General features: G+C 38.6%; 2 protein-coding genes and 1 pseudogene across 4 annotated transcripts; all 3 read right to left on the bottom strand.

Moving 5' to 3' along the window:
- Positions 1-704: 704 nt before the first annotated feature.
- On the bottom strand, positions 705-1,651 carry LOC148931133 (uncharacterized; annotated as a pseudogene).
- Positions 1,652-2,594: 943 nt separating this feature from the next.
- On the bottom strand, positions 2,595-7,409 carry LOC125209031 (uncharacterized). 3 transcript variants are annotated; one of them, XM_048108613.2, is made up of 19 exons: positions 7,296-7,409; positions 7,114-7,193; positions 6,947-7,051; positions 6,767-6,823; positions 6,620-6,690; positions 6,445-6,544; positions 6,305-6,375; positions 6,121-6,221; positions 5,932-6,035; positions 5,793-5,846; positions 5,654-5,709; positions 5,547-5,585; positions 5,315-5,462; positions 5,056-5,237; positions 4,918-4,985; positions 4,751-4,823; positions 4,554-4,615; positions 3,260-4,466; positions 2,595-3,068 (listed from the first exon to the last, which is right to left on the bottom strand). In XM_048108613.2, exons 2-19 carry the CDS (start codon positions 7,162-7,164, stop codon positions 2,786-2,788), a joined length of 2,832 nt encoding a protein of 943 aa, XP_047964570.1. In that variant the 5' UTR covers positions 7,165-7,193; positions 7,296-7,409; the 3' UTR covers positions 2,595-2,785. The 3 variants fall into 3 exon arrangements, with proteins under 3 accessions (XP_047964570.1, XP_047964572.1, XP_088925358.1); XM_048108615.2 differs by having other exon boundaries at positions 7,114-7,190; positions 7,296-7,362; XM_089069232.1 differs by lacking the exon at positions 7,296-7,409 and having other exon boundaries at positions 7,114-7,289.
- A 2,887-nt stretch (positions 7,410-10,296) lies between these two features.
- LOC125212515 (uncharacterized) lies at positions 10,297-12,337 on the bottom strand. The gene is made up of 3 exons (XM_048112712.2): positions 11,937-12,337; positions 11,415-11,613; positions 10,297-10,738 (listed from the first exon to the last, which is right to left on the bottom strand). The coding sequence occupies exons 1-3, from the start codon at positions 12,126-12,128 to the stop codon at positions 10,410-10,412; spliced, it is 720 nt and encodes a 239-aa protein (XP_047968669.1). The 5' UTR covers positions 12,129-12,337; the 3' UTR covers positions 10,297-10,409.
- Positions 12,338-13,390: the final 1,053 nt, after the last annotated feature.

Raw genomic sequence — 13,390 nt, 5'->3', positions numbered from 1 at the left:
GGGCTTGTCGTTGGCGCATGTCGGCAAATGCACAGATCCGATTGGCGTCTCCATGGGGTACCCCCATACGTACATTGGCGTGGCCACACCGTGGCTTGGACCGACAACATCAACATCATCACTGGCCCAATCAGTCAGGACTTCACCTTCATCTTCAACAATCATGTTGTGCATGATAATGCATGCGTACATGACATCAGTGATGCAGTCAATATACCATAGCCGTGATGGATCCTTCACTGCCGCCATCGAGCCTGGAGCACACCAAATGCCCGCTCCACATCCTTGAGCGCTCCTGACGACTCGCAAAATAGATCTTCTTTTCTTCTGTTGCGCATCTGATCGTCTTTACGAAGACGGGCCACATAGGGTATATCCCATCCGCCAAATAATAGCCCATGTCATGCTGATTGCCGTTGACGACGAAACTGTCAGTGGGACCGACGCCCAAGCACTGGTCGTTGAAAAGGGGCGACGACTGGAGGACGTTGATATCGTTGTTCGAACCGGTTACTCCAAAGTACGCATGTCAAATCCACAGCCGGTAGTCAGCTACCGCTTCAAGGATCATCGTGAGATTCTTGCCCTTGAAACCGGTAGTGTACATCCCTTTTCAGGCGGCAGGACAGTTCTTCCACTCCTAATGCATACAATCTATTCTGCCCAACATTCCCGGAACCCGTGCTAAGTCCCGTGCATATCCATCAGGGCCTGGAGTCTTCGGAGGTAGGCTTCCGAAGATACTCATCACCGAATATCTCCCTAACACCCTGACAAAAATACTTCAGGCAATCGCAGGCACTTGTCTCGCGGATGTGGAGGTATTCGCCGAACATGTCGGCCGTACCTCCGTATGCGAGCTGCCTGATTGCGGCAGTGCACTTCTATATGGGTGTGTAGTCGGGTTTACCAACCGCATCCTCTCTGATCCTGAAACATTTGTATCGACGCTCCAAAGCGCCCACGATACACAGGAAAACGAACGACGCATCCTAAAACGTCGCCGGAACATGTTCCCCCCAAACCGCGGCTCCGGTGCGAAGTAGTCCTCGTACAACTGATGGTGTCCAGTGATGTGGTCCCGGGGGACTATAGATCGACGATGGATGGGTCGAGGTACCGCCGGCTGCTGCTACCGCTGTAAGGCCGCTTGTAACACGCGATTTATCTCCCTCAATGTAATGGCCCGCAACTGTTCTTTCATTCGTCGGCGTACGTCATCATCACCCCCTCCACTACCACCCGCACCACTACCACTACCACTACCACTGGCCATTTTGGATATACTAAAAATAAAAGAAACGTAGAGAGAGAGAAACTCGTTTAGTAAAACAGGTGGTGTGAATGGAATGAACTTCAACGAGCCGTATATATAGAGTTTTTTTTTGTTAAATTAAATTAAGAAATCGGGACGTCTGTCGGTTCTCCGCAATGGCGGACGTCGCGCGGATATCCCGACGGACGTCCCGGGAACGCCGCGGATATCCGATGTCCACACCTAACGTCCGTGTCCGTCCCTTGATAGCCTAATGGCGGACGTCCGCGCAGACGTCGGGACGGCGGTCCGACATCCTCCGGGACATCCGCCATAGCGGATGCTCTAAGACATTTCTCGTGGTTTAGTAATTTTACTTCAAACATTTACCATCATTTTAGTATAAATGTAGCATCAATCAGAAATTTTACCATTTATTTATATTAAAGTGAAACTTCAAAAGAATATTTACTACTCCTTCCGTCCCATAATAGATGACACACTTGGAGATTGGCATGAGATTTTAGGTAATGTAGTTTAGTGTGTTAGGTGGAGAGAGAAAATAATAGTATATTTATATTAATGTGAGAGGAAATTTTATCCAAAAAAGGAAATGTGAAATCTTTTGTGGGACAAACTAAAAAGGAAAGTGTGGCATTGAGACGGAGGGAGTACTTTTTTACCCACAAAATTTGAAAAAATAATTTGGATTTATTTTAGTGTAAAATCTAAAAATAAGTGTGTGTATATTTTACCCAAATACAAAAAATGAGACTGGTTTTGGAGTATCATTGGAGCTAATTGCCTATTCTATTTTAAGTTTTAATGTACCTTTGAAAATATCTACTAGTACTATAAATTTAATCTTGTAAAATGGGACATATTTTTAAATTCTTTTTTAAAATATACTCCCTTTGTCTTATAAAAATAGACACTCTTTTAATTTTCGTCTGTCTCGTGAATGGGTGAATGCTCTAAGTTAAATATAGCTCAAATGATTTAAAACTTTTGTCCAGATACGATGTACCACATTTTCCAGAAACCATTTTTGTTGTACATTCTTCTACTTTTTGTGATATCATTATTAGTTTATATTGACATCCCTTCATAATACGTGTAATATAATACTCCCTTCGTTCTACAATAATTGTCACTTTTATTATGGGCACGGGAATAAAGAAACGTAAAAAAAAATTGGTTGAAAAAGTTTGTGGAATGTGAGATCCACTTTTTTATATTGGTTTTATAATAAAAAGTGAGTGAAGTGAGTTAGTAGAATGTGAGACCTGCTTAACATTTATGGTAAAAAGTGTGACACTTATTGTCGGACGAACCGAAATGGAAAAGAGTGACAATTATTATTGGACGAAGGGAGTAGTTTTTTAACAATATTATATAACTACCCTTTGCAATTTGTCTCAGCAATTTATATAACTCAATTATTTGTGTACATGGTTGGTATGCAAGAGGAACAATTAGTTTTTCATAATTAGAGAGAGCTCAGCAGCATGCATATCTATAATGCATATCTTATGATGGAAGATACACAAACACTTTTCTGCAAAGAAACTCATGGAACAATTGTGTCCAACTCTTGGAAGGCTCTTGTTTGGGCAACATGAGCTGCTTTGCAACCCTTTCAAATCCAGCATGCCTCTTTATTTTATTATCACCACTCATCCCGACCCTCTTACCCGGCCCTTGATGAGTCGACAAGGCCCATTGCATGCTCCATATCGCCAACGGCCTCATGTAACACAACGACCGGTATTCTCCCCCCGCATCCCATCCCTCCGGAGTTTGGAATGAAAACCTGCCAAATTACTAACAAATTAGTTCACTTGTACATGTTACTTATTAGTGTGTGTGTGTGTTACGGACTCATTGTCCCAAGGTGTGAGAACAACTGGTGTGGGGTATATAGACTAAATGGGCTATCTCTCCTAACATGCTAGTCTTTTGGACTGAGTTCTCCTGTTGGTGTCTATCAGTGTTGTGACTTACCCAAAACCTTTTTCAGACCATGCAGATTCATAGATACCAAATGCTGTCTTAAATGCCATATCAGACATGCCCTCTTGCAACATAGCAGCAGCAACTGAATAAGTAACCCCTGTCCAAATCTCCCTAGACTGCAAAGCTGATGTGTCCACTTCTCCATTAGGCCTCATTCCATTCACAGCGCCACGCGTGCCTCCTTTCACTTTCATAACGTTGAACTCGTATATTTTCCGAAGGGCACTTCTCACCTTTTGCTCATCCGCTATAGGCGAAAGCCCACACGCCCTAGCGTACCACTGCCCAGCCAGCTGGTCTGCTTGAATCGACGCGCTACTTTTGGTTGCACCACTGTCATAACTGAAGTAGGAACCATTCCATAGCTTTTCGTACGCAGATTTCGCCTTCTCAAACTTGAACCACAAGAATTCAGCAGATGGCTCATCGCCAAGCTCGCGCGCCATTTCTGAGGCAGCTTCAAGTGCTGCAGCCCAGAGCCCTCCACAATACGAGCTCACTCCTGTAACAGTCCAAGCATCATATGTCATGTCGGGGAAGCCTTCGTTCTCAATCATTCCATCACCGTCTTTATCAAATTGATCCATGAAGGCTATGGCCACAAACACTGCAGGCCAAACAGCCTTTGCAAAACTTTTATCTCCGGTCGCAACCATATCTCTGTACACTTGAAGAACAAATTTGGAGTTCAAATCTTTCCATCTGTCTGTGTTAAAGAGGTTATACGCGTTCACTTCAAACCATGGATCGTTAAGCCCAATATCATGTGGGACAGCACCAAGAACTTTCTTCGGAACCCATGTGCCATCACTCATTATCTTCATCTTGCGCGGATCATGCATCATCACTGCCATGGCAAAGTCTCTCTGGATGCTCAGCTCCAGCTTCGGGAACAGCATCAGCATAGCGAAAGATGAATAGAAATGGACATCGTAAGTATTCCACATGTGATACTCTATCCCTTCCAGATATAAAAACTGCCCTACGTTCTCTTCTTCGGGCGCCAGCAAACAAGGTCCAAAAGCAGAATTTGATGTCAACGGAGGTTGCACATCCTCGACAATAGCTCTCATTCTTTCAAGAATATTACTCGACATATCTTCATCTTTTTTATGGCTAAACTCCACAGATTCTTTGCCTATGGAAAATCTCTGTTGCAGAATGCAGGAGAGGTTTTGGATTGGTAAGGATCCATCTGGCAAGAACAAAAGTGGAATGCGGATGATTCAAGAGACGATGTATCTATAGACAAGGATTTCGATTTACTCATATATGTAAATACCTGTCCAGATTGTGCTCCCTGCATTAAGATAGTAGAGCTCATTGAAAAGAGTGATTGGGTACCTGTAGTGTGAGTTCACTTTTCTAGTAACTATCATGAAAAAATATCCATCGATACTATTGCGAATAATCGTGTTTTATACGCGCATACATGTTTCATACGCAATAAAGCAGTATATAAAATAAGTTTCATTTTACCATTCTGGAAGCCTTTTATCTTCCAAGATTGGTCTTTGCCATTCTTCAATCTGGTGCTCCCACTTTGTATGTTCTAGTTCAAGACAAATTAGATTGGATCAAGAACATCATATACTTGGAATATTAATATTTCAAGCAGAACTCGACCAATTAAGATCAGATGTTACCTAGAATAGCATCTGATGCGATTCTCGCTGCAGCATCACCATTTGCACCGTAAAACTTTGTATACCTTCTGCAGACCACCAACACAAATTTCAGCGAGAAAGAGCGAATATTTGGATTATCTTGTTTATTTTGCTAACCTGTGGTAAGTCTTTCCACTTGAAAATCTTACTTCAGGGCAATCCCATGCCAAAGAAAACGTTACAACTCTAGACGAGCTTGGTGGGACATTCACAGAAGCCGATAGGGCAGCTCCAATGGATGAACCTACTTGGGAAGGTAATTGTTTCGCATCATCTTTAATTCTGTCTAAGGAACCATGCTGCAAAAAAAGGAAATTATAGTTGAATGAATGAGTTAGATTATGCACTCTTGCTTAGGCTCATCACAACAACAGACCTCTTTAATATTTTCCCAAACTCTTTTTGCTGTCATTATCTGTGAAGTAGTCCCTGATATCAGAAAACAAGGGTATTCCGACACATGAACCTCATTTGTCTCCTGAGCAGCAATAGCAAAAGTCACGGGAGGGCGTTGGTCGGATGTGCTGAAATAATCACACCATGTTGTACGCATTACAAAGTCTGTCCGAGTAAAATTATTATAGTAGTAGAAGTAGAACATAACTTACTTGTGATGCAGAAGCACACTATGCACACCTCGTTCCATCCTGCAAGAAATTCTCAACAGTCACGACAATATGACACGAGTATATATACAAATTTGAAAACTTTATACATGCTGCATTCATTAAGATGGCCACCACTAGATCCGGAATCTCCACCCACTGAGTTCTGCACAACAGATGCAATAAGTTAAATTAGAAAAGCAATTCGTCATATTGTGATGGAGTTTATTACGAAATGCGATAACATACGGCCCATGTGAAAAGCAGCGTTGCATCAGCGGAAGTCGTCCCTGAGTTTTTGATCTGAAAAAACATTACCACAACATTACTATAATTTCAAAAACAATAGTCTAGTGTACGGACTGGATTGGAGGAGGCTTTTACATACCGTAAATGTAAATACAGCAACAGGGAAGCTGCTGTCTCTATAGTTATGTGGTATAAATGGTGAGATCTGACGGCAGGTGATGCTGATCTCAGGATCAGGTAAACCTATACGCGTATTAGAATCAAAACCGGAGGATAAAAATAATGAAATTTGGAAGCTAGATAGATAGATAGATAGATAGATATATACCATCATATATTGTCCAAGCTCTTGGAAATAAAGCATGATAGGTGCATTTCTCTCCATCAAGGTTCCAGTCCCATGATTCAATGCCCTCTCCTTTCTCCTTTCTGAACCCATCACTTGCTATAAGCTAACTCGACACAACAAAATTCGATGAAGTAATGGTGTAAACTGTATGGCTTAGGCTCACCCCTTGATAGTTGGACTTGTGGAGCACAAAACTGTGCTACATTGGCGTCCATTCGAGCGTGAAATGAAAGCCTAGAACAAAGCCAACGTCAGACATCAAGTAAACATATGGAGTACTAAAGAATGATGAGAAGTACTTACTGAAAACTGGTTTGCTAGAATTGGGGTGTCTTCACATACTGTCGGGAAGAGCTGAAAGCGTTGGAACTCGCCTCTCAAGCTTCTCCCAATGCTTCCACACCTAAAGTAGGTAAAAAGAAGCTACATTGAACACCAACTACAGCATTAATCTTGTTAATTCAGGAACAAGATTTACCCAATGCCACCTAAAGGAACACCGTGGCAACACGTGAGCAGGCGCTTATGATAAGGATCAACTACTGAAGGCTGGATGGACAAAGAAGAAGCTAATCACTAACAAAGTAGTAATCAAAGGCATAGCAAATTACTAGACGAGTTATACCGTTCCCTTGTCTGCTTCTTCCTTAATATGCCGGAACAACCTCACTCCCAACGGAAGCTTATCACAAGTACACAAATCAACTCTTAATAAACATACCAAACAACATTTTGCAAATGCAATAATATCTTAATTCTAAGTGTACAAACACTAGCTAGTGTGAGGAAAGTAAATGATACTCACCAAATTCAAAATCTCTCCAATTCTAACAGAGTACTCTTTGGGTAGAGGAGAAGTGTGATTGAGCTTCCTCTGCCACGTCAGCTCAGGAGGTTTTCCAGTAGCACCCTAAAAGTATAAATGAGAATTTTTTGTGTTTGGAAATCAAGAATCATTTTTTATTACTATACCTTTTCTGGTGAATCAGAATGAATCCCTTTTCCCTCATCATTCTCCATCATCAAGCTATCTCAGCAACTCAAAGAAACTACTGCAAACAAAACTATGTGTTCATGATCATTCAAAGAGATATCAATCAAGAACCTTTTTCTTTAAGTGGGACAGAATATTTGATTCAGACAACATAACTAACCAGCACAAAAACACCACCAAACTCATGTAAGCTCCTGCTAATAAGTTGATTTAGGGAAATGATCACTTGCCTTGATAGGAAAGTTGCACCTAACTTATAAAACGTGTTTATCAAAGTCAAAGTTTTTTACATTAATCACTATTTTGTCGTAATTAATCACATTTAACCTACTCTATTTGTCGCAGCATTTGTATGACTTTTGTGATAAATTTTCAAACACCAGTACTCTCTCCGGCCCATGTTACTCATACTTTCCTATTTTGACTCATCTCAAATTACTTATATTATTTATATTTGAAATAAGAATTACGATATTTAATTTATATACTGTATTATAATTAATTAAGTATTTTTTTATTAAATAATTTTTTATTACACTTAAAATGCTAATTTAATTATTAAATAAATAATCACAAATTTACAATCTAAAATAAAAAATGCTAAGTGAAACGATAGATGGACATATTATTAACCAATAACCATTACGAGACACGTATATATTTAATTTGGGTCGAAAAAAGATCTAAAATTTATAGTATGGAGTAATTTTTTTTTGTTACAATTACACCAATTAACGGTGATTGACTGTGTGCAAGATCATTTCGAAATTCCTTGTTTACTGTAGGTGTGGCAACTAGCATGTCCATTTGGGTTGGGTAGAAAAGTCGAATTTCGCGTATACAACAAATTTACTATGCATTACTCCCTGATCCATAAAGATTATCCCATTTTTTTCATTTTTATCCGTCCATAAAATTTATCTCATTTCATTTTTTATCATTTTTGATAGTATATCACTATATCTCATATTTTAGTAACTCATTCATATTCACATTTTATTATAAAACTAATATATAAAAGTAGGATTCTCGTTCCACTGACTTTTTCAGCTCACTTTCTATTATATTTCTTAAAACTCCGTGTCAGTCAAAGTGAGACAATCTTTATGGGACGGAGGGAGTACATTTTTACTCACTCTGTCTGCGAATATGAATTTCGTTTTTTCATTTTAGCCCATCCGCGAATAGGAGTCCTGATTCACTTTTATCATATATGATAATAGGGTCACACATTCCACTAACTCATTCTACTCACATTTTATTTAAAACTAATACTTCGTATATACAAGTGAGACCTCTATCCCATTAACTTTTCTTCATCCATTTTTTTAATATTTCTTAAAATCCTTGCCGCCTATAAATGAAACTTTTAATAACGGATGAATATATATTAAAATAACCAAAGAAGTTGGTAGAGCGATAAGATTTAAAAATATGGGTGGCAGACAATGAATACAGTAAAGTGATTAGTACGTACTATATTATTTATTTTTGTAACATCACCAACTATATTTGTTTTAAATGCTTGAGCTTGCTTAGATAGCAACCATTTTGTTAGTTTAACATATGATGGACGGCAATAATCCTATAGTCTCTATAATGTTGGAATCTCATGGCCGATCAGAAGATTTTGACCAAGAATAATTTCAATAAGATATTTAATTTTGTGAAATTAAATGATATAGCGTTGATCTACGTTTGGAGTAGATGACCGTAGTATATTCATTTTCTCAAATCCGATTCCTAGTGAGTGAGAAATAATGGATTAGAGTTAGTGCAAAATTGCGAACTAATTGAATGAGCTATGAGAGAAGTCATGAGAGTAATTAAGAGAGTTAATTATCTGACATTGAAAATAACAACCTTATTAAATAAGTATTCCCCCCGTCCCACAAAAGATGTCACACTTGTGAGACGGCATGAGATTTTAGGAGATTTTGTTTTGTGTGTTAAATGGAGAGAGAAAATATAATTTTTATATTCATGTGAGAGAGAACTTTTTCCAAAAAGGAAAATGTGACATCTTTTGTGGGACAAACTAAAAAGGAAAGTGTGACATCTTTTGTAGGACGGAGGGAGTATTTAATAAGAATGATTATTACATGTAATAATTACTCCCTCCGTCCCAGATAATTCGACCCAGTATTCCATTTCGGGCCGTCCCACATAATTTGTCCCATTTCACTTTTTCCATTTTTGGTAGTGGACCCCATATTCCACTAACTCATTCTTACTCACATTTTATTATAAAACTAATACTTTAAAAGTAGGACTCACATCCCACCAACTTTTTCAACTCACTTTCCATTACATTTCTTAAAACATGTGCCGGGTCAAAGTGTCCCAAATTATCTGGGACGGAGGGAGTATAATGGACTAAGATGGGCGGTAGAACCCACACGCGCGCGCCGCCGCTGCAAGCCCGAGCCCGTGTCCTTGGCAATTGGTCTTTGGGCCTGGTCGTGGGGTTCGACCCGAGGCTGGTCTAGTTCTTTTTAGACCAGTACCACCGTTTCCACGTACAGCCTCGCAATGATGACAGACATTATGGCTGGTTGACCCCTACAGTGGACTGAGTCTATAAATAGGCTAGTCATTCCATGCATTATCCACACCATTTCACAAGCATTCTGCATCATAAGCTCTCTCCCTCTGTGCATTGTTTTTTCTGTTGAAAGCTCTGCCCCCTCCTCCATCCAATTCGCCTGAGATCTGCTGATAGCGGTGTTGCTTCATCAGAGACGTAGCCGTTTTATCTTTGTGGACGAAACGTCAATCCGATAGCACTATCGGGGCGTATCTCGTCTTGCAGAAAGAGGACTCATCGACTCGGCTAAACTACTCTTTACGGTTTATTGTTTCAATTTTCCTTGTAATTAAGTTGCAGTCTTTTCTTCTGTATTCCTTCTTTTGGATTGTTTTACGCCTGGTTTTATCTTTTGTAATCCAGAAACCAACATATAACACATCAACAAGTCCAAAAGTTGCTATTGTAACAATCGAACGATGAAATAGAAGAATATCAAGTTAAAGTTCACTTGGATGTTATCTAGCTAGCCATATGATGGAATGTATTGAACTGAAACGCGTATGAAACTTTAATTTAATGTGATTTATGCAAATTTCAAAAACATTATACAATGTATAATATGAAACAAAGGTGAACATCAGGAACAAATTATTATTGAACTTGGTATTATTTAATTGTTGCATAAAAGCATACTACAATATACTCTCTTGTACAAAAATCTATGGTCCATAATATTGAAAAAGACTAAGCAAGCTTGGAAGTTGTTGGCAAGTGGTTGGAAGAGGAAGAAGGAGACCATTTCATCTGCATGAAAGTCTTGTTCCTCCATGGACCGATGTGGATGTTCTGCTCCTGCGCTGATTTCTTGGCGGCTTCGCACAACAGGCGGATGATGGCCTTCATATGCTCCCACTTGCCTATATACATCTCCGGCACTTGCTTTATTAGTTTCTTGTATTCCTCACTGGCTTTTGCCATTCTAAACTCTTCCCTAAACCCTACTTCTACTACAAATGGGATCTGCTTCTTCTTTCCCTGTGTGTTCACCCTCACCTCTATGTACTCGTGCCACCCTGGACATATTATATACGTCAGGGGGTGTAATAGGGTCCTTAAACCTTCTTAGTGTAAAACACAACACAAATCATAGTTTTTGGATCCTTGAATTGGATGATTGTGATAATAATAGTCGAGCTACATTATTAAACTAGCTAAAAAAATCTACATTATTAGAATAAAAATCTACTAGTGTATTATTAGACTAAAAATCAACTTCATCATTTCCATAGTAATGGAATCATTTTGTTATTTTGATGTACGTTCTCTTTTTAGTGTCATTTTGGTGTCATGTTGTTATTTTGGTGTACGTTCCCCTTTTAGTAAAAGTAAACACATTTCTTATCACTTATTTTTCCCTTTCTTATCTTATTCTCTCTACTTTTTTCTCTTTTGAACTTTATTATCTTTTTATTTAATACATTACACATATTTTTTTTTTAAACTTCGTGCCAAAAAGAAATGTCTTCATTACTAAAGAACGGACGGAGTATATTATTAGATGACACATCACATTAATTAATCTAACTAACTGTTAGAAATAAGATTCAATGTACTGACATGTGTTTTGTGTTTTGCATATATTTAGAGTTAAGATATGAATGCATTGACACTAACTAGGCTTATTATAAATAAAGATTAGATAGTAGCGGCCCGGCCCAACGCCAAAACAAAATTGAGCCCAATATATACCTGCTGGAGTGTTGTGAGTTGGCTTCCAGTGGGATAAACAGAGGGCTGCATTGAGGCCCTTGCTGCAAAGCTGATTCACAGCTGCTCGCCTTAGGCTGCATAATAATGTGCTTCTGCTACTCTCTCTTGCTATCTCTATTTGTCTCTTCATTTCTTCCCTCAGCTTCCATCCAACTGCGTTATATTGCTCCACTATTTCCTGCCCATTTAAACATTCCATAATACAATAACATTGTAAATACTCTACCTACTTCTTTTTGGAAAAAAAAAACTAACAACACAGAACAAGATTAACTCTAGCTAGACCATCATTTTTTGGACATAAAAATTGAGACGCAGTTACTTGCGTTGAAAAATATTTAAAAATAACAACAATTTATAATCCAAAAGAAAGAATCTCTAAATTAAGGGCAGATTAATTAAATCTTTGCTTTTTCTAGGACACTTTCATTTGCGACCGACGACCTCTAATTTTAATTGGAACACCAACAATAAGGACATTTTTTGAAGCGTCGGTGGTACCTGAAGCAACAAGTGTTGTGATTCCCAGTATATTCTTCGCTCCTCCGCCTCGCCGCCACAGTCGTCGTCGGAAATTGGATCCTCTTGCTCATCATCCAGCTCATGATGAAATCCTTCCAAACTAAAATCATCATCTTCGTCCTCGCCACTCTTCCGATCAACCCTGCACCCCAAAAATCTCTCCGCCCCCATAATTGGAAGATCACACACTATTAATTTGTTACCTCTCTACTACCACTACAAAAAAAGCTATATAAGTATACTTACATAGCTTCTTTCATTTTTGTAATATCTATGTATGGTATAACACTCTCTCCCTCACAATTGATATGAAAACGACATATATTGGTATTTTGTGTGTGATTTAGTGTTTCTTATCTCTGAGTTGTCTAGGCCATATAAAGATCATAGATGTAATTACTTTCATCAAATTAATGTATCATATATACCTTTAATCAAATGTATTTGTATATAATATCATTGAGCCATCTTTTTCTGCCAATTAATGGCATAATAATGTCACGTATATGCGTGTTATCTTAAGTACAGTAAAAATGATAAAATTATTTCAAATTTAGTAAATAAGGAGATATTATAATAATTTATGTGGTCTCATATGCCACATATCACAATCGTCTTTTGTGTGACCACGAAAGAATATATCATCATTCACAATCAGAATTGACTAAACTTGCATGATTTTTATTACGCATATATCTCATTGTCAATATCAAAATAGTTTTGAGGTCAGAAATCTACTGTGTTCTCATCCATTAAATTATATTTTGCCAACTGATGAAAACATCATACAATCATGGCCGTCCATAATCTAGTTGTAGTACTATCTGAGAATATATAAACGGTAATCCATCGTTCCATCTCACTGAGTCGTATTTATTCTTAGATGTTCCTATTATAGCGGCTGGGTAATTTCCTTTTTAGATAAAATAATAATATATCTAATTTCTTTTACTTTATTCTCTATTCATCTCTTTATTTTATTCTCTTTACCCTTAACTCATGTAACACATATCTTGTTGGGATCGCCGACTGCACATTAGTTTGATGTTACCGCTTTCGGTCGAGCCAAGTCCGCACGGATTTATTTTTGGTTCACCCCTAAAAACTAATTAGGGATGAATAGCACTTACATACTAATCCAACTTTTCTCACTCGTCCGATGTGTGATAGGTTTGCAATGTGGGATAGGTTTGCACCCAACAAACCTCCCCTCAAACCGAGACCACATCGGGAACACACAAATCCAACTTCTCTCACTCGTCCGATGTGTGATAGGTTTGCAATGTGGGATAGGTTTGCACCCAACAAACCTCTCCTCAAACCGAGACCACATCGGGAACACACAAATCCAACTTCTCTCACTCGTCCGATGTGTGATAGGTTTGCAATGTGGGATAAAGTAGAAAGGAAAAAAGTATTCTCTACCTTTTTCA

This window comes from Salvia hispanica, chromosome 3, assembly GCF_029641045.1.
Source record: "Salvia hispanica isolate PSC_SH4W2 chromosome 3, Shi_PSC_v1, whole genome shotgun sequence".
Lineage (NCBI taxonomy): Eukaryota > Viridiplantae > Streptophyta > Magnoliopsida > Lamiales > Lamiaceae > Salvia > Salvia hispanica.
This window is presented reverse-complemented; position numbering and strand designations above follow the sequence as displayed.